Source organism: Sceloporus occidentalis, unplaced genomic scaffold, assembly GCF_023333645.1.
Source record: "Sceloporus occidentalis isolate IW3139 unplaced genomic scaffold, rSceOcc1.0.p SCAF_4, whole genome shotgun sequence".
NCBI classification, from domain to species: domain Eukaryota; kingdom Metazoa; phylum Chordata; class Lepidosauria; order Squamata; family Phrynosomatidae; genus Sceloporus; species Sceloporus occidentalis.
The window spans coordinates 60,592,488-60,617,628 of NW_028316984.1; the positions used below are offsets into that span (position 1 = coordinate 60,592,488).

The 25,141-nt window shown below is 39.6% G+C and overlaps 2 protein-coding genes across 2 annotated transcripts in view; both read left to right on the forward strand.

Annotated features, from left to right (window-relative positions):
• The first annotated feature begins 3,145 nt into the window (after positions 1-3,145).
• Positions 3,146-22,549, forward strand: MCM6 (minichromosome maintenance complex component 6). Its single transcript, XM_089523323.1, has 17 exons — positions 3,146-3,299; positions 5,640-5,786; positions 6,729-6,839; positions 8,291-8,540; positions 11,205-11,370; positions 11,847-11,992; positions 12,840-12,990; positions 14,293-14,434; positions 15,261-15,402; positions 15,892-15,999; positions 16,911-17,066; positions 18,101-18,229; positions 18,751-18,912; positions 19,507-19,645; positions 20,152-20,316; positions 20,865-21,004; positions 22,139-22,549. Exons 1-17 carry the CDS (start codon positions 3,184-3,186, stop codon positions 22,250-22,252), a joined length of 2,484 nt encoding a protein of 827 aa, XP_089379449.1. The 5' UTR covers positions 3,146-3,183; the 3' UTR covers positions 22,253-22,549.
• A 666-nt stretch (positions 22,550-23,215) lies between these two features.
• Positions 23,216-25,141, forward strand: part of LCT (lactase) — a 39,649-nt gene continuing 37,723 nt past the window's right edge. Inside the window, exon 1 of the mRNA XM_089523041.1 lies at positions 23,216-23,873. Coding sequence (XP_089379167.1) covers positions 23,216-23,873 — 658 coding nt within the window. The remainder of the gene's footprint in view (positions 23,874-25,141) is intronic.

The following is a 25,141-nucleotide window of genomic DNA, read 5'->3' on the forward strand; positions in this document are numbered from 1 at the left end:
TTATCTCCTTTTATAACCAACATAAAGATGCCAGCTCTTTTAACAGCAATTTGGCTACAGCAAACTCAGCAGGTGAAGCTTTTTTGACATCAGTGGATCTACTTTTTGGAAAAAGCCTTTCCTGCAAATTCCTGTTTTTCATCGAGTTAAGCACAGGGGAGGAGAGGGAACTTAACCTACTATCGTCTAGAACTTGTGAGCTAGCCTGAATAAGAACTACTGTATTCTATTGACTGGAGACATTTTTATATGGCTTTAAAATATGCAGAGGCTCACACATAAGTGGAATGAAACCACTATGTAATGCGCACAATCCTCTTTAGCATAGCAAAGGACTCTCTTACACATTCAAAACATAAAACGAGCCCCGCTGGATTAAACCAAAAGCCTATCTATTTACTTCCTATCTTGGCCAATCAGGTCAGTCAATGGGAAACTCACAAACAAGAGCTAAGTGTGACACCCCTCTTCTGCTTCTTTTCTCCACCAACTGCTACTGAAATGCAATAACATCCTTTAATATAATTGGTAGCAGCTACTACCACTGATAGTCATTGTCAACAACATCGTCATCAGGGCCACTGATAGCCTTATTCTTCTGAAATTTAAGTCTGATGTCCTATCCCTGCTCACTTGCACATAAGGCCAGCTGGACTGTGACTTCTGAGGAGATATGTATATAATGTTGTTGTTGTTGTTGTTGTGTGCCTCCAAGTCATTTCTTACAGTGAACCTAAGGCAAACCTATCACAGGGTTTTCTTGGCAAGTTTCTTCAGAAGGGGTTTGCCATTGCTATCTTCTGAGACTGAGTGTGACTTGCCCAAGGCCACCCAGTGGGTTTTTAGGCTTGAGCGGCAAATTTTATAGCTCTTAGGATGTATCCCCACTGCAGAAATAATCCAGGTTAACACCACTTTAAGTGCCAGGGTTCAAGGCTAAGGAATACTGGGAACGGTTAGTTTTGTGAGACGTTTAGCCTTCTCTGTCAGAGAGCTCTGTCGCGACAATAAACTACAATTCCCAGAATTCCATAGCATTGAGCCACAGCAGTAAAAAGTGGTGTTAAATGGGAATATTTGTAGTGTGGATGCAATTTTAGTTTCTATTCATTGATCAAATTAATCAGTATGCAAATACCTTCTTGCCTCCCAAATCACATGGAATGAGATGTTACTGTACTGGGAGGGAATTGCTTTCCCAGTATGGAATCTGTATGAAAGACTGCACCTCTCTGTATAAAAATAAAATATAAAATCTTTCTGGGAAGGCTTTCTCTTGGTCCCACCACCATCACAAGACCTGGAAGAGAACCTCCTCAATGTGGATCCCAGACAGTGGAATTTCCTCACTCCTTTCCTTTTGCCAGCAGGCCAAGGGTGCGTCTACACTGTAGAAGTAAGGCAGTTTGACACCACTTTCACTGCCATGGTGCCATCCTCCAGAACCCCAGGCTCTGTAGTTCAACTCATTTGAGATCTGATGCTGGAGAAGAGTTCTGAGAACACCGTGGGCAGTCAAAAAAGACAAAACAAATGGGTCCTTGAACAGATCAAGGCGGGAGTCTCCCTGGAAGCCAAGATGATCAAAATGATATCTTTGCAAAACAAAACAAATTAGAAATCTCTCTGGAAGCTAAGATGACAAAGTACGAGACTGAGGCTGTCGTACTTTGGCCACGTCATGAGAAGGCACGACTCACTTGAACAAACAATAATGCTGGGAAAGGTGGAGGGAAGCAGAAAGAGAGGAAGGCTGCATGCCAGATGGAAGGACTCTATTAAGGAGGCCATGGGTATGAATTTGCAGGACCTGGGCAGAGCAGTGGAGAACATGGAGTCTTGGAGATGCCTCATCCTCAGGGTCTCCATAGGTGGAGATTAACTCAAAGGCAATTAACAGCAGCAACAACAAGCCACCATGAAGGCTAAGGACACACTCCAGGATTCCATAGGCATTCCTTGGCTGAGGAAGGATTCAAACCCTGGTCTCCAGAGTACTAGTAGTCCAAAACTCAAACCGTGCCGGTTTACTCATGGTTTGCTCATGGGTGGAAATGCTGTGGCTTGCATTGTGAATTGTATTCCCTGCCTCCCTCCCCCATTTACAAATGTAAAATTCTGTTGTGTTTTGTTTTAAAAAGAAAAGCAACTTATAAGAGTCAGTGTTATGTAGTGGTTTCAGCATTGGATTATGAATCTGGAGACCAGCCATGGGAACCCACTGGGTGACAGCCTTGGGCAAGTCACACTCTCTCAGCCTCAGAGAAGACAATACTTAATAACAATAACAGTATTAAGGAGAAGCCTGGTGTAGTGCTTTGAGCATTAGACAATGACTCAGGAGACCAAGGTTCGAAGAAATTATTATTATTATTGCATTTATTACACTATTATATATTTATAAAACATATTATCTATTTTATAATTATATTTATATTTTACTTTTGTTTAATTATATTATTATATTATGTCATCATTATTTATTATATTATTATATATTTATAATATATATATAACAGTTATTTTAATATTATTATTATATTATTTTGTATTATTATGTCATTATTATTTATTATATTTATTATATATACACACACAATATTTATTATATTATAATATGTATTATATTATTTATGATATTTTTGTTTTTGTTTAATTATATTATTATATTATTATTTATATTATTATATATTTATGAGATTTTATATATATATATATATATAGCATTTATTTATTATTATATTTTTATTTTTGTTTAATTATATTATGTCATTATTATAATATATATATATATATAATTTATTATAATATTAATAATATTTTAATAAATTATTTTTATTTTTGTATCATTATTGTTACTGTTACATTGTGCCATGCTTCCCTCCTCCTCCCCCTCCAGCCCCACTTCCTGCCCTGCTTCCCAATCCCTTCCCCTTTAAGGGACGTCCCTTACTCCCTTTTAATAACAGCAACAACGCCCCGCCCTTCCTCCTCCTCCTCCTCCTCTTCCTCTTTCCTTTATCCTTTGGCGCGAAAAAGTGGTCCGCGTAACCTTCGAAAGGGGCGTGGCCTGTGCGGGGGAGGCCTCTGATTGGACGCGGCGCGCCACGCGGGCTGGGCTGGGCTGGGCTGGGCTGGGCTGGTGGCGCGAATCCTGCTGGCCATTGTCCGGAGCGCATAGCCATGGACCTGGGAGTGGAGGCTGGCTTGGCTGCGGCGGCTGCGGCGGCGGCCCTGAAGCAGATCCGGGATGAAGTGGCCGAGAAGTGCCAGAAGCTCTTCCAGGACTTCCTCGAGGAGTGAGTGGAGGAGCCGGGGCTGCTCTCAGGGGGATGATGGGGCCTACTTCTCTAAGGCTATGAGCCTCTCGTGGGGCTTTCCTTGTTGAAAGGAGGCTGAGAGAGTGTGACTGTGACCCTGGGGTTCCCTCGTGGCTGAACAGGGAACCCGACCCTGGTCTCCAGAGGCATAGTCTTAACTCTCAGGCCACTGAACCAAGCTGCTCCTTATTACTGTCATTATGAAGCATTGTCTCCTCTGAGGCCGAGAGAGTGTGACCTCCCCAAGGCTCCGTTTCTGAGCAGCGAAATAATCCAGTCTGGTGCCACTTCTGAACTGCCCTGGCTCAGTGCTATGGGATTATGGGAACTGTAGTTTTGTGTGACGCTCTGGTGCCACAACAAACTACAATTCCCAGCATTCCCTGGCACTGAGCCAGGGCAGTTAAAATGGCATCAAGCCTTTATCTTGCAATGCCCTACATTTCCCTCGAATGGCCTGCATTTTCAGTGCCTTATCCCTGGCCACCCTGGAGAAGGCTAAGCGTCTTGCAAAACTACAAACCCCAGAACCCCATAGCCTTGAGCCATGGCAGCTGAAGTGGTGCCAGCCTGGGTTAACTGGAGTGTAGATGCAGCCCTGGTCTACTTCCTCAGATGCAAGGAGTGAGCAGTGTTTATAGCCAGGAAGTGGCTATTAAGACAATCGCCTTCTGCCTAAAATCCAAATGAAAGCATTGATGCCAGTTAATTTTGTCATGCATTTCTCTACAATCAACATATTCATTCGCCACATTCATAAAATTTATTATGTACATTTTTCCGTCTTTATAAAAGTCCCACTCTCCCAAATAATGTGGGGTTTTGGGCGTTGGGTTCATCATCTTCCTCAGATATATTGTGCTCCCTCCTTACAATGCCTTGGTCTTCCCTCTGAGCAGGGATACTGAAAGCGGCAGTTCAGGCACTTGGAATGAGCCCCACTGACTAGGAAGATGTTTCCTACTTCTGAGCAGAGATCTTGCCAGGTGTCCCTTTATTTATGGGTGCCTCTTATTTGAAGACTCCAAAGCTTGGGCCTTATAGGGCTGGTAGCAGACATCCCTTATTTGAAGGAGCGTCCCCTATTTGAGGACTGGAAAGGTTTTTGTCTTTTATATAGACTGAACAGGATGCCAAAAATCTCATACCGTTTTGGAGGGTGAGCCCATCATAAAGATAGACCTATGTACACCACGTGTGATTTGTGAATGTGGACAACATGTTAACTTTATAGAGAAATACATGACAAATTTAACTGAAATCAATACTTTCATTTAGTATTTAGGCAGAACACAGTCTTGTTAGTAACCACTTCCTGACTGTAAACCCCAAGCACCATAAAGTTCAAGTGTCCCTTTTTGGTGTTTTGAAAACAAGGCAACAAAAATGGGTTCATTTGCCTTTCTCCTTTTTTATATATATGTGCCTATAATATTGCCTGACATTGTATTTCTGGCACAGTTAACTCTCTTCTCTGCCTTGAAGCAGAATTGGTGCCTTATGGTTGCAGATGATCTGTGACTAGACTTGGGCCTGCTTCTGAAATCATGGTTAGACAGTGATGGAGTTGCGCTCAGATCTTCGTTAAGGATATTTATATGCTGATCAGTAATGAAACAATTCTGGGTTGATTATTTGAAGAAGAAAAAACAAATTTTGAACAGAGCTAACATAATACAAGAAGACAATAAAAACCAAGACCATATAAGACCAGCAAGAAAGGATAAGATCAGTTTAAGAAAATTCACAACAATGTTAGAAATAAGTGTTAGCTATTCTCTACTTCTTGGAAGACTTAATGTATCAGTATTATTATGAAACAGCTTTTCAGAATCCAGTCCTTGCTGACATAAGTCCACAGTTGCAGTTTTAAGTTTTCTGAGGTTTACGTGTGAATAAACATGCATAAAGATTGGACCATATGGCTGCAATCCTATACATGGAGTAAAATTCTAATTGAATTATCAACACCTGTATCTGAGTAAAGATGTGTGTCATTATCCTGCTATAGGGCTATAGCATTCGACTGCTTCTTCCAAAGTTTTTCAGGATTGTATTAAAAGTGAAGCTCCAAGATTAGGTGATAGGAGAGCCTAATCAGACACATCCTTTCTTTTCATGTGGCACAACTGTGTACAATACAGTTTTATTTAGAGATTGCTGTCAGTCTATCATTAAGCATTTTTAAAAGGGCTGCAATACAAAAGTGTCTGACTTGTCCTTTAATCCTTGGCAGTTTTGCTATGTACTGTACTATATTTGTATTGCATTTGGCAAATGGTTCTGAAAAACTCATCTCTAAAATTTTGCCATTTTCAGGTTTCAAAACAGTGATGGCGAAGTTAAATACTTGAGAGATGCAGAGGAGTTGATCCGTCCAGAGAGAAACACCTTAATTGTAAGCTTTGAGGATCTGGAACAGTTCAATCAACAGCTTGCTACCACAATCCAGGAAGAGTTCTATAGGTAAGACAATTCCAACATATGATCAGTATGCATGCTTTACTGAGCTGCCTCTTGCATTATCACAAGCATTACCCATCCTGGGATTTGTCAGAATAGTAGTACAGTAGTACAAAGGAACTTAAAGTGAAATTCATGTCAATCAAAACTTGTGAATTATGAGTAGACTTGTTGGAGGAGGGGTTGGCCAGTCCCTATCTAGTGCTGTTCATCAGCAGCCCAGAGGAACTGGCGTGGAAGCTAGAGCTCCTGATTCTCACAAGTAATAAGCAACAGTATTTAAAATATTTATGGTTTTTGTAAGGTATGTTTTTTCTGCTTCCTCAAAGCACCTTTATGGGAATTAGTATTCTGGTGAGTGAAATGTCAAATGACTGTAATGAATGTCAGGGTTTCTTAATTTCAGCCCAATTGCTTCCAAAAATGCAGTATGGAAAAAATAACGTTTGCCAAGTCTTTTGGAGACAAATAAATTTGTCAGAAAGCAGTTTTACACCTGTGCTTGCTTATTTAATTTTACTGTAATGGCATGTGACAATATTCTTCAATCCCTTTTGAGGATATTCATGATACATATACAGTCTGCCCCCCACATTTGCGGCAGTTAAGGGTAAAAGTACCTGCAAATTTTTTTTAAAAATCAATATAAATAAGAATAGTGAATGCTATTTTTTAACCAGAGAGAACACTAGGAATCTCTAGATCCTCCAGCATGACTCTGTGGTCAAGTTTTGTTGGAGGTCAACCATAGAATTGTACTGGAGGACTTGTCAATTTCCTCCAGATGTTGCCCATAGAATTACCCTGGAGGACCCAGATAGATCAAATCCATGAAACATCAAATCTGCGAAAGGGAAACTAGCAAATGTTGAGGTCTGACTGTATCTCTAACTTCAGTCTAAAGATAGAAAGGTTTGTATCACTAAAATCTCTCTCGTATTTTAGAGTCTATCCTTTTTTGTGCCGAGCTGTGAAAACCTTTGCCAGAGACCATGGAAATGTTCCCCTCAACAAGGACTTCTATGTGGCTTTCCAAGACCTACCTACTCGACACAAGTAAGCGTCTTTGCCAATTGTGATCATAGGCTGAGGTTGATATTGGGAAGGTGTACATATTCAGCTAGACAAGAAAATCCCAGATTGCTACAGAGGGTACTTATGCGTGAGCGTTGGTTTACAGTTCAAGAACATTCAGCCAGCATCTCTAAAAATAGGGTACGAGAGCAGATTATCCTGTTATTTCACCTATTTGTTTTTTGTTTTGTTTTGTTTTATATCCCATCTATTTACTTATGTATTAGCTTTTATGTACTGGTGGGATAGTTCATCAAAAGGAGTGATGCTGATGCACAAAACCTTGTTGGCATCATAGTATTTCCCTTTTCCCCCTCCCCTCAGAAATCCTGGGAGGATTGATACCATTTCAGTAATCAGATGCAGAATCTGTGCCTTGAACATCAGACAGTTTTTCCTTCCACTTCCCATGTGAACATGTTGTGGATAAAGGTTTTAATGTAATATATATTTTAGCTTTTTTTTTTCAGTTGGCCAACACAGTCACTTTTGCTTGTATGGTTGCCACTTTTGGTGTTACTCTAAAGGACCGGCAGGGAGATTGTGGTCCACTGGGGGCCCTGGTATAGCCTCTGGGCCACTACAAACTTCCCATGGACACTGAAAGCCCCCCCAAATGATAAATTCCACCCCAAAACCTTTGGAGATGGTTCAATGGGTCTATTCAGGCTTCCTCCTTGTTATGCTGCAAGAGGCTAACATGGGTACTTTTTAAAAATAAATAAATGACACAAACATTTATTTATCCACAATTGATTCAAGTCAAAATCTATATGGGAAAACGTATGTGAACTTTTACATTCAGTACCTACTGGCATTCCCTTGAGCAAAAATGACAAATTTTCTGTAACCACTAGTCACTCTCTTACATTGGTTTTAATGAACTTTGGCCCATTTCTCTTTATATCCACAAAAGGTCATGCTAAAATGAAAGCTAATGCTAAAATAAAAATCAGTTAATATTAAAAGTGCTGTCACCTTTCTTTTCACCTCCTCCCCTCCTATTATTTGATTGGGGTAGCTGTTATTTATCTAGGGATTATGGGATTAGATTAAGATCATAGAATATTTTTAACTGGAAATACATGATAATTTTAAGGGGTTCAAAAATTTTCTCATTACTGTAAATACTAGTGGGAATATAAATGAAAGTCAGTAGCTCATATTTTTTAGAATTTAGCTCATCACAGAGCTAAGCGTCTTGATTACATCCTCTACTTAAATGTCACAGACATCACCACACTTAAAGGGATTGGCTTCTAACTAAATATTATGAGCACAGAAGATACTTTCTTGTTCTTAGGTACAGAACAGCTAGTACTTACCAATCCTCACTTTCCATAGACAACAGTAGGCCCTATTGGCCCATGTAATCACTATCTGATATATCTGGATTCTGGTGTAAAACTGAAGAGCTTTTTTTCTCTAAACAGAATTCGAGAAATGACATCAGCTCGAATTGGATCACTTATGCGTATTAGTGGACAGGTGGTTCGCACCCATCCTGTTCACCCGGAGCTTGTAAGTGGAACTTTCCTGTGTCTGGATTGCCAAACAGTGATAAAAGATGTGGAGCAACAATTCAAGTACACACAACCCAACATCTGCAGAAACCCTGTGTGTGCCAATAGGAAACGGTTCCTTCTAGACACCAACAAATCACGATTTGTTGACTTTCAAAAGGTAATTCAATAACGGTTAGAATTTTCACTTGGTTTTCCTGAGGGTAACTTATTAGTGTGAAAGTGTGATGTGGCTTCTGGGTTGGCCTTTCAGGAAAGGCTGGATTAGATATACAGTCAACCCTTGACATACACGGGGGTTAGTGGCACAAAACCCACCGTGAAAGTAAAAATTAGTGAATAAAGCAGGGGGAAACAAAAGCAGGATTACACATAACTTTCAAAAGCCCCCATCTCCCTTCCAAAGCCTGAAACAGCTCTAAGATGCTCTCTGAGGCACTGGAAGGACAGGGGGTTGTGCATTTGCAGCTCCCTCCTTCCCTTCCAAGGCTTCAGGAAGCTCCAGGGAGCTCTCTGAAGCCTTGGAATGGCAGGAAGGAGGGCACATTCACTTTCCCCAACCCCCTTCCCAAGGCAAGAGAGCTGTTTTTCCCCAGGCAGCTCCCTGTCTGGAAAAGGGTGAGAGATTATTTTCCCCAAACCCCCCCCCCCCCCAAGGCAGAGAGCTGCTTGGGCAATGAGGCAGCTCTCTGTCCTGGAAAGGGGTGGGATTGATGCGTGCACCCTTCTCAGCTTCTCCCTCCTGGGCTTTTTCTCTAGCCAGGGGAAAAGCCCAGGAGGGAGGAGGAATGCATTGACAGCAGCCTTGACCTCATGAATAATCAAACCACAAGTGTCAAAGTCGCAAATGTCAAGGGACAAATGTTTGGGATGACATTAAGCAGATTTTAAGGATGCCAAAACTTGGATACATCTTCCTATTTGTCTGCTTCCATTCCATCTTTGTGTGCAGCAAACCATTGTTTGCTATTTTGTCTGACCTTATAATGGTCTATGCTTGCCATGCAGACCAGGATTGGAATTCAGGATCAAAACATAGTTTTCAATTCTGGTCTTCAATGCAAATACCAATCATAGTTAACACATTCCGATAAAACAGGAACAATCAGGATCATGTTAAATTGGAGAAGGCTTTGAAGCCTATCCTGTAGAAGCATCCTGATTTAGTACCAAGTAGCGCTGTTGAGTGTTGAACTAGGTGTGGGGAAACCCAGATTCAAATCCCCACTCAGCTATGAAATTCCCTGGGTCACTTTGGGCTGCTGCCTCTCATCTTGACCTATTTTTTGATGTGAAGTTAAAAATTTGGAGAACATCATGTACACCGCCTTGAGTTCCTTGAAGGAAATAAGATATAAGTGTAATAAAGAAATAAAACTAGCTCTTTATTTCTTGTATTTCACTGTGCAAAATAAACATAAAATGTAGCAATGCCCCAGTCCTTATATGTGTGAAACAAAAATATGGCAGCAGGCATACCTCTTATAAAATGAGTTGCTTGTGCTAAATCTGTTAATCTATAAAATGGTTTTTATTTTGCTGCAATAAATTAGCATGTTCCTTGAAATAAAATATATTGATAACTACAGAAAAGTACTGCCATCATAATAGTATACTTTAGGTCTCTTAAATCAAGTAAAACGGATTAAGACTAGTGAGTGTATTTCAACTATTGGGAGCAATTTTCTGTGGTGAAAACAGTTTTGTTCATGTGGTGTTTTTTTAGAGGTCCATGTGAAGGACTGTGTACATGGCACGGTGTATCATGTAAATGCAGACAGTTTGTCTTGCCTGACAAGTGGGATCACCAGTTAGACTGAGATCTTGCTTTCCTTATATTATGTCGCAAAGCCTTTTGAGACTACCTTTAAACTGTAGGAATTAATCATAATTTTAAAACACGCTACATTCTTCAAAGCATAAATTCTCTGATTTATGCACACAGTATATGAGGTCACATATAAAACATACATTTCCTCACTTACAAGGGAAAAAGCTGTCAACAAAGAGCTGATCCTTTTAATGGAGATAATAGAGCACTGTAGATGAAACGGTTATATTACACTCCCTAGCCCCTTGTCACTGTGATCCCCCTTTGGTGTACTTTTTGATTTTTCCTACTGTTGCCTAAATCTCCTGTTTTTTTCCACAGGGCCACCACTAATACAACAGAAACATGCTTCTTTTTGACAGTGTTCCACATGAGACTTGCCCTTTCCTTAGGGGGCGGCTGAAATTCTTACAGGAGTCAACATAACTGCGCTTTTATTTGCCTTGTTTTGCTATTTGTTTCTGACTGATGTCAGACAAGGCTTGAAAATTCTCCTGATACATGGAGTGGTTACCTGGATTAGAAGTGTTAAAATACAATATGGTCTTTTAAAAGTATATATATAAAGCTGAGTCAGGTTGAGTCTCCCTCATCCAGAATTCTGAAATCCAAAATATTCCAAAAACTAAAACTTTTTCCATGGTTTGCTGAGATAGTGATATCTTTGTTTTCTGATAATTCATGCACAAAATTATTTTTTAAAAATTATAAAATTACCTTCAGGTTATGTGTATAAGGTGTATATGAAACATAAATGATGATTGTATTTAGACTTGGGTCCCATCTCCAAAATACATAATTATGTATGTATGTATGTATATATATATACAAATACAAGTATTCTGAAATCCCCCCCCAAAAAACCCAAACACTTCTGATCCCAAGCATTTCAGATAAGAGAGACTCAACCTGCACTTAGAAAAGCAATGTTTTTCATTTTCAGAGTGGTTCAGTTCAATATTCAGGTTTGCTATTTTTTTTTTCCTCTAACAGGTTCGTATTCAGGAAACTCAGGCTGAACTCCCTCGGGGGAGCATTCCTCGTAGTGTTGAAGTGATCCTACGTGCTGAAGCTGTAGAATCAGCTCAGGCTGGTGACAAATGTGACTTCACAGGTTCCCTCATTGTTGTGCCTGATGTGGCTCAGCTTTCCACCCCAGGTCAGTGGAGTCATTTCACTGCAGTGCAGTGTTAAGAGGCAACCCTTTAACAGATCCAACTGTCTCCATGCTTCCCCCCCCCCCCAAATTATAAATCCTTGAAATGCCTCTCAGTAGAACTTTAAGCTAAAATATGCTGATGTTTTTGATCCCACTGCTATTTTTTGCTGCTGGAATGTGTCTCCTGAAATTGCATTTATATGTTTAAAATTCTCCTTCTTTAGTCTGCAAGATGAGAATTATATAAAAAAATTCTGTGCATTTGTGGAATGAACGAACAGGCTAATACATAAGGTATACTCTCTGTGATAGCAGTTTCTCCAGTGCAGATATATTTGAGATTCACATATGCCATTCCCACCTACATTCTGAAGTGGTACATTCATGGGATAGCTGTATCTCTTCCTTTTTGAAATGTAAAATGAACATTTCCAAGTATATATTGTGAAGAGCTTAAATTGGTCTTGCTTTCGTAGGTGTGCGAGCAGAAACTAGTTCTCGTGTGAGCGGGAAGGAAGGTTATGAAACTGAAGGCATCAGAGGACTTCGTGCCCTGGGAGTCAGAGAGTTATCCTATAAATTGGTCTTTCTAGCATGTTATGTTGCACCAACAAACCCACGGGTAAGACTTACTTAGGAAAATAGTTTTAAAAATACTTTTGGAAGAAATTTATAATGCAATTTAAGTTATTTGTATCCACTTTCTGAATATTGACACTCTTGCTTATAATGTTTTCCTGTCTTTTCACTGACACTCATGCTTATAATGTTTTCCTGTATTTTCACTGAACTTACCATGTTGGTGTAATTGTCCACGAATTCCTCCCAACTGATTGGGAAAGCACCTTTCAAACCAGTGAATACAATCTGGAACTAAGAGCTCGTTTTATGTCCTTTCAATTAGCAAAAAAAAAAAAAAAAAAAAAATCCTGTCTTCCTAACACTTTGTGCTTTGCTTTTTCACTCCAAAATTGACTTTCTAAAGTAATTCACTGATTGAATTCAAAGCAAAGCTGAGTGTTTGTAAAACACTCTTTACAATTTTTCATTTTTCTAAGCAAGAAAATAAACTGGTAGAACAGTCTGTACTACTACTTCAAACTGCTTATAGCAGAGCTGCCTTTTGTGGATGTTCCCCACTAAAAATTGATACAACAAGAATAATTCTGGATTAAACCTTTCCCCCCCTAAACTAGCTTTCTGCTTCCAGAGCTTGTTTGTTTGTTTTAATCTGGAAGAACATTTTCCTGCCCACAGTCTGAAGTACTACATTCCATTCTGCAACCAACTGTATAGAACTCGTCTCAGATGTTCTCATTTTCTGAGATATTTATCTTGTCGACAGCTCCGATTAAGTTATAGTCTCCCTGTGACACATTCTTTACCTTTGCTTCAAGTGCTGAAATTCTTTTCTAGTCTGCAATATATTTGCATATTTATAACTTTCCCATAACCTTCTTTGGTTTTAGTTTGGTGGCAAAGAGCTGCGGGATGAGGAGCAGACTGCAGAAAGCATTAAAAACCAGATGTCAGTAAAGGAGTGGGAAAAAGTGTTTGAAATGAGCCAGGATAAAAATCTTTATCACAACCTTTGCACCAGCCTCTTTCCTACCATACACGGTACTTTCAAATGAACTGAATTTCCTGATATGCATTCATCTTAGTAAAGGTTTTAGGAGCAATATAATTAATTTAAATTTCTGGCATTGTATGTGTGTGAGATTGAATGTGAATGTGAGAAAGAAAGACTGTGGTGGTATCAGTCTTAGAGAATAGTTGAAAGCTATATGTCTACCACTTATGAGTCTCACCCCTTTTTCTTCTTTATGTTTATGCATTCTGTATCATTTTATGTGCCTGATTCTCTCAAGGGAAGATTCACTTTTCATCAGAGCTGTAGAATGTTATTTCATCATGTAAACCCACTGAGTGACCTTGAGCAAGCCACACTCTCTCAGCCTCAGGATGGCAATGGCAAACCCCCTCAGAACCAACTTGCCAAGAAAACCCTATAGCCGTATAATCACCATAAGTCAGAAATGGCTTGAAGGCACACAAGAACAACAAATGTCCTGTACATATCTGTATAGATTATGTTTCTATCCCTTTCTTATCCAGTAACCTCTGCACCGTAATGGCAGGTGATAAACCTGAATGATAATATGATTTAATGATATTGACTACAGAATTAATCCCCTTCCGTATCAGCATTCCAAAATGAATTATTTTGAACTCTAGTTATCTTTGGACTGAAGCATGTTTTTGTGATCATAGGTTAGATCCAGAGTCCCTGTGAAAACAACTCTGTGTACCATGTTCCACTGGAGAAAAGGGATAATCCTTGCCATTTATCCTTTCCTCCTGCTGTACCCTGCTCCAGAGGGCTGAGGGACCCTACAGAACAGTGTGAAAGCAATATGTGGTTCTGTAGTTGGAAGGGGATATTGGTGAACATAGCTTTTTATTTGATGCATTGCAGTCTCCTCTGTGAAAGGAAGAAGCCCTTCTAATTGTGGAAGAGACAGTCTAGATCCTTACAATGCCCCCCGGCCAATTTTACTGCCATAGTTGAGAGACGTAGGGGAGAAGTCATTCTGAAGACCTCTCTGGGAATACACCAGGTTGCTACTGTTCAGTCATAAAACTGGGATGTCAAAGATTTAGTCTTGAAAAAGCCTTATTGCATTCTGAAACATTGTTTAAAAGGGACTCCTATAGCCCTACAAATGTTGTTAGGTCGTGTCTCCCTTCTGTCCTATCCCAGTCATGACAGTGGTGAAGTTCACTAGCCAGAAGGCCACATGCCCCAGTCCCCCTGGGATACAATACATGTTATTCCTTTTAATTCGGCTACTATCATTGACTGAATTTGAGCCTTCCTAAAATCTCTTACCTGCCTACTATTTATTATTGGTGATACAGGTAATGATGAAGTGAAGCGAGGGATCCTTCTTATGCTGTTCGGTGGAGTTCCTAAAACAACAGCGGAAGGAACCTCCTTGCGTGGTGACATCAATGTCTGTATTGTTGGTGACCCAAGTACTGCCAAGAGTCAGTTTCTTAAGTAAGTTTTGGAATCTTCCTATTTTGAGTCAAACCACTGAATATCTTACCCTTGTATCATCCACATGCACTTGCATTAACTTTCCAGAGTTTCAGACAAGATTCTTTCCATTCCTTACCTGAAGGTGGCAGGGATGTTATGAATGCACAATCTGTACATAGTCACAGTTGTGGCACTACAGCCATGATTGCATCTGTCCCTCAAACCTCCTTTAGAGGAGGTGTGTCCTGCTTGCAATCAAGAAGTGGGTGGATGACATTTCCACCTGCTTTCACAAGTGGCTGAGGCTGCAACAACCAGAATCAGGACCTGTGTCACAAATCCTCATCACCTCACTTACTGGCAGCAGAGGTGTTTGGAAATCTCCACCTGCACCTCAATTGCCAGCAGGACAGATCACTTTTGCTTAAAGCAGCTCCTGATTTGGGAGGGTCGGGCAAGGAGATGTTACTTAAATAAGTATACTTGAGTCACCATGGTGGTGCTGCTGCTGTATCTATTAGTTAAATATGCTTTACCAAATAACTGATGTAGAATTCCAGTGAATATGAGTAGATTGATCAGCAGACAGAAGGAAGAACAGCATTTCCTGATCAGTTCCTGATTTGGAATGGATCAGGAAGAGTTAGTGCTATTTACAAATGCCCTCCTTGGTCCCCAAGAGACTCATCTTTGTTTCTTTTGGCAACTAGATAAGTAAGTGATCAGTGCTGCAGTGAATACCTTCCAGAAGTTTTGAGCCATCACAGTGTTGCTACTGCTGCATCTGTTGTTCCTTAAACATTCTGTTGTAAATTGTTAAGTAGCCTTTTACCTGACCCCACAGGCACGTGGAGGAATTCAGTTCCCGAGCTGTCTACACCAGTGGAAAGGCCTCCAGTGCTGCTGGCTTAACAGCTGCTGTCGTGAAAGACGAAGAGTCCCATGAATTTGTCATTGAAGCTGGAGCTCTGATGTTGGCAGACAATGTATGTTACCCCAAAGACACAAGGCTGTCCTGGTTTGGGCTATCCTCCACCTCTAGGAGGTCCTTTTCCATCGCCGCCCCGGCCCTTTGGAATACGCTGCCCATAGAGCTCCGCTCAGTTACCTCCCTGGCCCAATTCAAACGGGATTTGAAGACCTACCTGTTTCAAATAGCATTCCCCGACTAAGTCCCTATAGGCCCCCCCCGCCGCACAGACCGCACAGGCAATGGTTTGGCTAACCCGGGGGCTTTGTTTTTGTTTTTGTTTTGTTTTTATTTTTGCTTTGCTTTTTGTTTTGTTTTGTTTTGTCCGTAGTGTGATTTATATAATTTTGATATGGTTTTAACTTGAACATGTGTATTTTTAACTGCTGTAAACCGCCCTGATCTTATGGAAGGGCGGTATACAAATAAAATGTTTATTATTATTATTATTATTATTGTTTGGAAGTAGGGATTGATTTATCTTGCATCCCCTCTTCTTCTGTAGGGAGTGTGCTGCATTGATGAATTTGACAAAATGGAGATGAGAGATCAAGTTGCCATTCATGAAGCAATGGAACAGCAGACCATATCCATTACTAAAGCAGGAGTCAAGGTAAATGGCTGGTCTGCTTGAATATGTTGTTTTACATTATGTTGAATTTATATATTTTATAATAAGTTGTTATATATTAATACATATATTAATGTGCATATATTGGAGAGGTTCCTATGTTTCTCCAGCATACCCTTGTACTGTATCTGCATCTACCACTCTCTCAACCACATTTATTCCATCCATAAAACTACATAACTTTTCTTTTGACTGAATACACTTAGAAGAGATTCACTCTGGTAGCCTTCTCTAGACCAGAATCTTTGCTCTTCTGCAACTCTGTCAAAATGAAGCACTAATAATTTATGATACAGATAGACATTTTTGCAATAAAGATATTTATTTTTGAAATTAAATTCCTTAAATGTTTAGGCTTATATAAAATTGTTAGTACCAACTAAAGTGGATTTACATAAATGTTGGCTAACCAAGTTCCCATTTATTCATTAGAGTCTACTCTGTGAGGTACTCAGTATTGAATATAGGTTGTAATGGTATGTGCCTTACTTAGGAAAAAGCTTTTTTGAACTCATTACAAACATATTAGTGCAAGTATACTTGATAGCAAGCATTGCAATTAAGCTGCCGTTGTACATCCAGTTAAGTATGGATAACCTCAATGAAGTCTGTGATTTAAGCTGTTAAATAAGAATATGATTATTGGATCAAACAATGAAAGCACATACTTGTCAGAGAAACTCATCTTTATAAACAACAAAAGTCATGAAATATATTGCTTCTTACTCTAGTGCATGTCAAAGGAAAGGAGTATAATTCCATTACTAGCTTGCCATTGTTTATTTTTTGATTTTTGTAGAGCTTTTTATATGTTTGAGAGAAATGTCCAGACACCACTAAATGTTGTCTTTTTTCCAAGTTTCATATAACTAGTTCTTCTTTCTTGTTGTTAGGCTACTTTAAATGCCAGAACCTCCATTTTGGCAGCAGCAAATCCGGTCGGTGGACGCTATGACAGAGCAAAGTCTTTGAAACAAAACATAAACCTGTCAGCCCCCATCATGTCTAGATTTGATCTCTTCTTCATTCTTGTCGATGAATGCAATGAGGTAAAGTGTAGTCTACAATTGTTTGTAGTGTGCCATAAATTCCATACTAATGCTGTCCATAAGGGAAGGTAAAATACTGTAGATATGTGGGATCTGACTGGTGTGTGTGTGTGCCTTGACTTTTACCTGTAGATATAGAGACTTCTTTGCTCTGTTAGTTGTTTGCTATTTTTATGTGTTTCCTACTATTAAAATATCTTTCCATTGTGTGCTATCCACTGCTTACATAGCTGTTTGTATGGGTGAGAGATAATTTTTGTTGTTGTGAGCCTTCAAGTGTTTCTGACTTATGGTGCCCTTAAGGTAAACCTGTCATGGGGTTTTCTTGGCAATATTTGTTGAGAGGACATTTATCATTGCTTTCTCCTCAGGTTGAGAGCATGTGACTTGCCCACCATGGTCACTCAATGTGTGTCATGATCAAGCTGAGAACTGAACCCTGGTCTCTAGAATCTTAGACCAATGCTTAAAGCACTGCTCCACACTGGCTCTCTAGTCAAGAGTCTGGCCCCTGGAATGGCTTGTATCTTAAATTGAAGGGAATTTATGGAAAGTTATTCCCCTCCTCTTATACCCACCAGTGCCTCATGTGAAAAATCTGTAGAGGTGAAGACACTGATCGGGCACAGGAATACCTGGTCTCTCTGACTCTGAAGGCAACAACAACAAGGCAGAAGAATGCATAGGAAATTTAAGTTCATATCTTAGCATTTAAGCTTACAGAATTATTTGGAAAGAGCACTATGTGATACTCCTCAAAACTCATAAAATGCCACAAATGGTTGCTTCTACAGAAGTTATGGTTGTGAAAAGAAAACATCACAAGACCAACATGAACTCAGTTCTTTAAACAAATATGGTATCCAATTGTTTATTACATAACCCAGTTCTGACCCAAACAGTAGTTAACCAACAGTGTTGGCTCCATAGGCATTTCTCTGCATTGTTGTATGTATCCTTGTTAATCTGTTTTGTCAGTTATTAAATGGAATTTCGGTAATTATATTCTCTAACCCAAACTTGCTCTGTTATAGGTTACAGACTACGCCATTGCTAGGCGCATTGTGGATCTTCATTCTAGGATTGAAGAATCAATTGATCGTATTTATACATTAGATGATATCCGAAGATACCTTCTGTTTGCCAGGCAGTTTAAACCAAAGGTAACGAGGATATTCATACTTCCCATAATTTGAGTGCTTTATGTAATGTTGCACAGTACAGCATTCAGGGATGGATTATTCAGTTGCTGCAGCTTTTCCAGAGTTCCCACTGGCTAGGGACCAATGCAAAAGGTAAAAAGCTCTCCCTTCTTTCCCATTCACTTCCTAAGGCTTCCAGTGTGTTTCCTTCATTATCAGTATTTTGTGTGTTGTTTGAATAAAAATGCATGAAATCAGGCTGTTAGTCTCTTTCAAACTGCATAGCTGAAAATAGATTCACATATAAAGATAGTTTTGTTTTGTTTTCTGTGGTACTAATTTCTGTGCCACCAGTGCTAAATAGCTCACATATGTGCAGAAAGAGAGACCTATTTGGGGAACTGCTCCAGGACAATAGATGGTGAATTTATCAGTGTACAATTAATTTCAAATAAATATAAGTTGGTTATATTGCACAATATTATAAAGTGAGTTTTGACCAACTCCACTGCAGTTGACATAAATTTTTCCTTCTTCAATAGATTTCCAAAGAATCAGAAGATTTTATAGTTGAGCAGTATAAGCGCTTACGCCAGCGAGATGGCTCTGGCATTACAAAATCATCTTGGAGGATCACAGTGCGCCAGCTGGAAAGCATGATCCGGCTGTCAGAAGGCATGGCACGGATGCACTGCTGTGATGAGGTAGCTGCACCTGATGGGGTAACAAGTGGAGTGGTGATCTTGACTGGTTTTCAGCTATGTTGTCATTCCTAGCTGTTTTCTGGTGTTAAAATATGTCAGACATATCCATGAAAATGTCCACTGGTGTGGTTTATGTTCATGGTTAATATTTAACAGTTAATCATTCCAGAATCTTGTGGGATTGCAGACACTTGCAATAGAAAGGCTATGAAATTTTAAATTTATCAGTTTCTGTTTGTGGTAGAGATCTTTATCTATCATGAAACAAGAAACAAAGATGAAATTTTAGACCAGCTTCTACAAGGTTTTGTTTCACATGCAAGTCTTTAATCTTCCAGAATTGAGGACTTCTTAGTAATTCAGCCAAGTTGATGAGTTTTGACACCATTTTTGTAAGTTTTATATAACTTCAAATAAGTTCTTGCCTTTGTTAGTGAAACCAATGTGCTTAGTTTCTACATCTCCTTGGCAAGGAAAGGGGAACAAGACCTCTACAGCTTGCTTGTTTTTCTGTGTTTTTCCTGTGAGAAGTGATGTTAATACATTTTCAGGAGAAACATTACTCATCTGGCTTTTCTTAAACATTCTGACTAGGTTCATCCAAAACATGTGAAGGAAGCCTTCAGGTTATTAAATAAGTCTATCATCCGAGTTGAAACTCCAGATATCAACTTAGACCAAGATGAGGAAGAGCAGCCCATGGAAGAGTCTGAGGCCCAGGATGGAGACACTGGTGGGTAACCATATGATCCAACTTGATAGCCACCTTGGAAACTTTTGTGCTTAAAGGCTGGATATAAATCTCTTAAATCAATAACGAAAACCTCTTAGGATTAGTTCAAGTGCTGGTTTTTATCATTTTAATCTTGTCCTGACTTTCTGTAAGAACATTTTATATATGTTTCTTGAGATAATGAGGATGATTGGCATCCTTCTAGCTGGCCTTTAAGCAATAAGTGGTCCTTTCCCAATTTTAAAAATTGAATTAGGTTTTTAGGTCGTATTTGCTTTCTTTAAAAAAAATTCAATTACATATTTTTAAAAAAAAAAAAAATCTGCCCTCCCAATTTTAACCCTGTGCACAATCCAATGACTGTGTGTGTAAAAGTTAAGTTGTATATTCATTCCAGGCCATATGAAATTGGAATGGCCCGCTTCATAATGTGCTTTCTTTGTAGTCTTTTGTTCCCTGACCTAAACTGATGAACTTGCAAAGAACATATTTTTCATGTTTTTTAGGAAGTGGAGAACCTGTTGCTGTTAATGGTTTGGTAAATGGCACAAATGGCCATGCAGATGATTTGAACAAAGAGTCAACATCCAAGGCATCTTTAAGGCTAAGTTTCCCTGAATATCGCAGAATCTCTAATCTCATTGTGATGCATCTAAGAAAATCAGAAGAAGGTAAGAAGAGAGGGCTTACTTCTAGAAGCTCTTCCAGAATTTGAGAAGCTGAGTGAGCACATAAGAATGTCTGAACATGACTACCTTCCTCCAGTCCAGAGATGCACAACCATTTTGCCCCTAAAGGCCTTGCACGATGCAGATCAGGAGGAGGACGCATGTTCACAAATACACATACGCAAACAGACATACTAGTGATTCTCTCTTTGCTGGGCAGGAGAGGGGAGCTTTGTTTCACCCCCTCTTCAGTGAAGAAAAGATGGTCTGTTTAAGCATCTCTCGGGATGAGGATGAAGAGAGAGCTTTCCATTCCCTTTCCTAAAAATCCTTGTACAGAATGACTTCTCATTAGAAAGAACAATCTGTGAAGAAGGGACTCAAGAGTTTACAATTATCCTGGTACAGATTTTTTTTCCCCTCATTGCTTGCAATATCTTATGGATCATTGAGATAAAGCGTACAAAGGCCATTTGAGTTATATAAATGCTAAATATTAACTTGATTATTAGTATGTAACAGTAAAATTGCTTTCTCCCTCCTGCTTGCAGAAGATGATGAAGCCTCCTTAAAAAAGAGTGAGCTTATCAACTGGTACTTAAAGGAAATTGAGTCAGAAATAGATTCTGAAGAAGAGCTCATCAATAAAAAGAAGATAATAGAAAAAGTTATCCATCGTCTTACACACTACGTACGTACACATCAGACAAAAATTATGGCATTCTTTTTTGAAGTTAGAATGCTACTCATTGAGTTCTTTGGATGAAATTTGTGACAGAAGGAAGGAAGTACTGATATGTGCTAAGTACTATAAGACAGGATTACTGATGTGGGTTTTTTATGCATTTAACCACCTGTTCTTATGCACATTTACCCTGAAGCAAATTACACTATTGAATGAGTCTTATTCCTCAGTAAGTGTGCATAAGATTGGATCTTACATCCTAGGTAAGCTGTATAACATGCTCCTGGCTAGGTGCACATAAGATGGTAGTCCAAGGCTGCAGTTCTGTACACACTTAGCTTGTGTCAGTGAATTCAGAGAGGCTTCATACTGGGTAGGCATGTATAGGATTTCACTGTATGTACTGTTAGTTATAGTCATCTATACTGGTTGGGAGTGGAATTGTTGCATTCACATAGAGCCATCAATATGCATAGCACTGTGGGCTAAGGAGTCTTAAGTATTGTAATTAAATCTTGATCTACTCATTCTTATTAAAAATAAGAATAATTAAGACAGTAAATAGTCTTGTTTAATATTTGAAGAGATGTCATATTTAGGAGGGAGCAAGCTTGTTTTCTGCTGCTCCAGAGAATAGGAAACAGAACAATGGATGCAAGCTACAGCAAAAGAGATTCCACCTCAACATTAGGAGGAACACCCTGACATTAAGAGCTATTTGACAATGGAACACACTCCCTTGAAGAGTAGTGGAGTCTCCTTTGGAGGTCTTAAAACAGAGGCTCTGTGGCCATCTGTTGGGGGTGCTTTGATTGTGAGTTCCTGCATGGCAGAGGGGTTGGGCTAGGTGGCCCTTGTGATCTCTTCCAACGCTATGATTCTATAAAATCTATTTTTAAAACTAGTGTTTTACTTGAAGTAAATATGTTTACTATTCTCTGAAGATGCCAGCCACAGATGCTGGCGAAACATCAGAAAGAAACTCTGCTAGAACATGGCCTCATAGCCCGAAAAACCCACAAAAAACTATGGATGCCGGCCATGAAAGCTTTCAACTTTACATGCTTACTATTGTGATTTCTACAGTGTACATAATAAGATTCTCACAGCTTGAACTGACTGAGAATTCTCTTGTTTCAGGACCACATTTTAATTGAGCTCACTCAGACAGGACTGAAAGATTCAGAAGAAGGACAGAGCTTTGACGAGGATCCCTTTCTTGTAGTTAACCCTAACTACTTGTTGGAAGATTAGGGATTAAGAAGCAATTCTACAGCATCAACATACCATTTTATTACTAGAACCCATTACTCACTTTCTGATGCATGTCACCATTGTACATAGATTACTAATCTGAAAAAGCTTGGTCACTTAATTCACTTACCTTCTCTTTTTAAAAAAAAACTTTTATATAGTCTTTGGCTGACTTGCAGCTTCTTTGTTTTTTACTTAAAAAGAATTTCTTAAATAATGTTTCTGTAGCATGATTCTATACTTTAGGTTTTTCTTTCAACTCTTTATTTGTGTTAAATAAATACATATTGTGTCAAATAAAGCCTTATCTCTGTACATCTGTTTTCGAAAGTCCTTGTTTTTCTTGATGAAGGTGGAAAAAGTCCAAATGTCAATTAAATCTTTGAGCCCCAAAGCATGAGGGTCAGGGCTTATATATGCTTTCTGGTATTAAATGACATGGAGAAGTTAGGCTTGTGTGTCTCCTTCCATTTTTCTTTTTTCTAAAAAAAAAAAATACAGAATGTATGACTGACCTACAAGTCGTCTCCTTTACATGTAAATCTTTTACAAGCCATCTTCCTCCAGGTGTTGAAGCACAGAATGGGTACAAAATGTTTTGCCATTTCCTTGAGAGAATTGCCAGGGAGAAAAAGAATTAGTGGCATGTCTGAAATCAACTCCTGGCACTGTCTCCTGTCTCTATCAGCATTTTAAGAGCAACATGGGATTGGAAACCTTCCATTTCCTCATGAGTTAGTTCCCCTCTGATTATGTCATTTGCAATATTCTCCTTGACTGATGTTCTTTTTAAAAAACAATAAAACCTTCAGTGAGATTTAACCTCTGATAATATTATCTTTGCTTCTGTTGCTGTTTGTCAACTTTGTACCCTTCTGATAGAGAATACAAGTTAAATGTTAATTTTATTATCTTTGATTGAATATAAGAGAGGCAAGAGCTCTTGTGTCTGTATTAGCAGACATGGCACTGATACGCAAGCTGTCCTTGATTTTTCTTCTCCCTTTCGTTTGCACTGGAGTAGAGTGGGATCCTACTGAGAATTTTATTTTTATTGCTGGCCCTCTTACTAATGTGTTAGTAAGTAATTTAAACACCCAAAGGGGAAATGAAAGAGACAGCGCTCTTAATTCTGTGATGGCCCAGTCGGATTATTTTTGCCATCAGCCTTCCCTCCCTTCCTTGCTGCCATACTTTGCTGAACTTCGTGGAAATGATGTGACTCACTTTAAGGTGTTCTTGCCTTGGACTCAAATCTTCCCAGAGATGAATGCCCAAAGTGCCAATGAGACTAACATTGTATGCTACAGACGGCTTCTTGGAATGCTCCAAGCTGCAGATCTCAAACCGGTTTTAATACTACATCAAAAGCACTTGCCAAAGTCTTTAAGTGCTCAGCTTTCTTTGAGACGGCCTGCAACATTCGTTGACCTTTTTGCTGAATATGCCGAGTTTGCCTTTGGACTGTTTGGTGATCTTGTTGACACCTGGCTCACTTTCAGCAACTTGCCTGAGGCTGCAGAGTCTCTGACTCAAGGAGATCCACATGCTTCTCTCCAGGTGTTAGCTTCAGCCCATGAAAAGGTTTATACAATTTACCATGAAAAATATGCTTCAGAAGGTAAATAAAAATGCTGGCGCAGGATTATCTATGTGTGGTGGTTGTAGATGTGACTATGATGTCTATGAATTCAAAGACGTAGCTGTGTTAACCTGTAGAATCAGTATGTAAAGAGATCTTGTAGCACCTTTGAGACTGAAAGAAAGAGGTTGGCAGCATGAACTTTCGTAGACTTCAGTCTACTTCCTCAGAGGCATTTAGTTTCCACTCCAGCATAATTTATCATAATTCACCATAAATTAGCAGCACAATCTATGAAAGCTTATGCTGCTAACTTCTTTCAGTTAGGGCCTCGACAGACCAGCAATAAATGCCAGCCTGGGGGCAAAGTGGGAGCATGGCATCCACACAACGCACACCCCAACACTACCATCACGCCATGTGCCCAACCATACAGCGGGTGGCATCATGGCGCTCCTCTGGCACTATGTCCAGATGACAGCTCCTAAGGAGTGCCGAAAAGCCTTGGCCCTGGCAGCTATGGTACCCTTTCCAAGGAGCAAAAGGGAGACACGTTTTGTGGCTCCTTTTTGCACTGTGGAAAGGCCAGATTGGGGCCGCAGCGCATAGTTGCCACAGCACTGGTCCACCGAAGAAAAGGGCAGCTGCAGACCACCCCTTAGTCAAAGGTGCTACAAGATCTCTCTATATAATGTCTATGGAAAGTAATGCATGCTTCTGGTCACTGCAGACAAGAATTGAGCATCTCATTTTGTTGCACTCAAACAAAGTAAGTGGGGGAGAGGTTCCTGTTCTAGAACAGCAGAAATTCCTTGACTCATCATGTCCTGATATCAAATTTCCTTTGTGTTGCTTCCAAACATCTGGAAAATGCTATATGCTCCTGTTGTGCCAGTTGTCATTTGAATGCATCACTTTTGTATGTTTTTAATTGTACTGTTCTTGTAAGACACTCTTGAGTCCCAGTTTTGGGGGGGAAGCAGGATGATGATGATGATGATGATGATGATGATGATGATGATGATGATGATGATGATGATGATGCCATTGTTCAGTTGTCTCCCACTGTGATCTCAAACTCTCCTTTGTACCACTGCCAACTTAGGTTTCTTCCCCCCCTCCCCATATATATTATGGTAAGACTGTGTCTTACTTATTTGTGAAAACTCCAGCCATGAATTCCTGAATTCACTGTTTAAACCCATTCTGTTTTCCAAAAGCTTTCACACTTCAGGACCCTATAAGGGAAGGGAGTTCAGGACAGATGGGACTTTCTCAAAAGGGAGATACTGAAGGCACAATTTCAA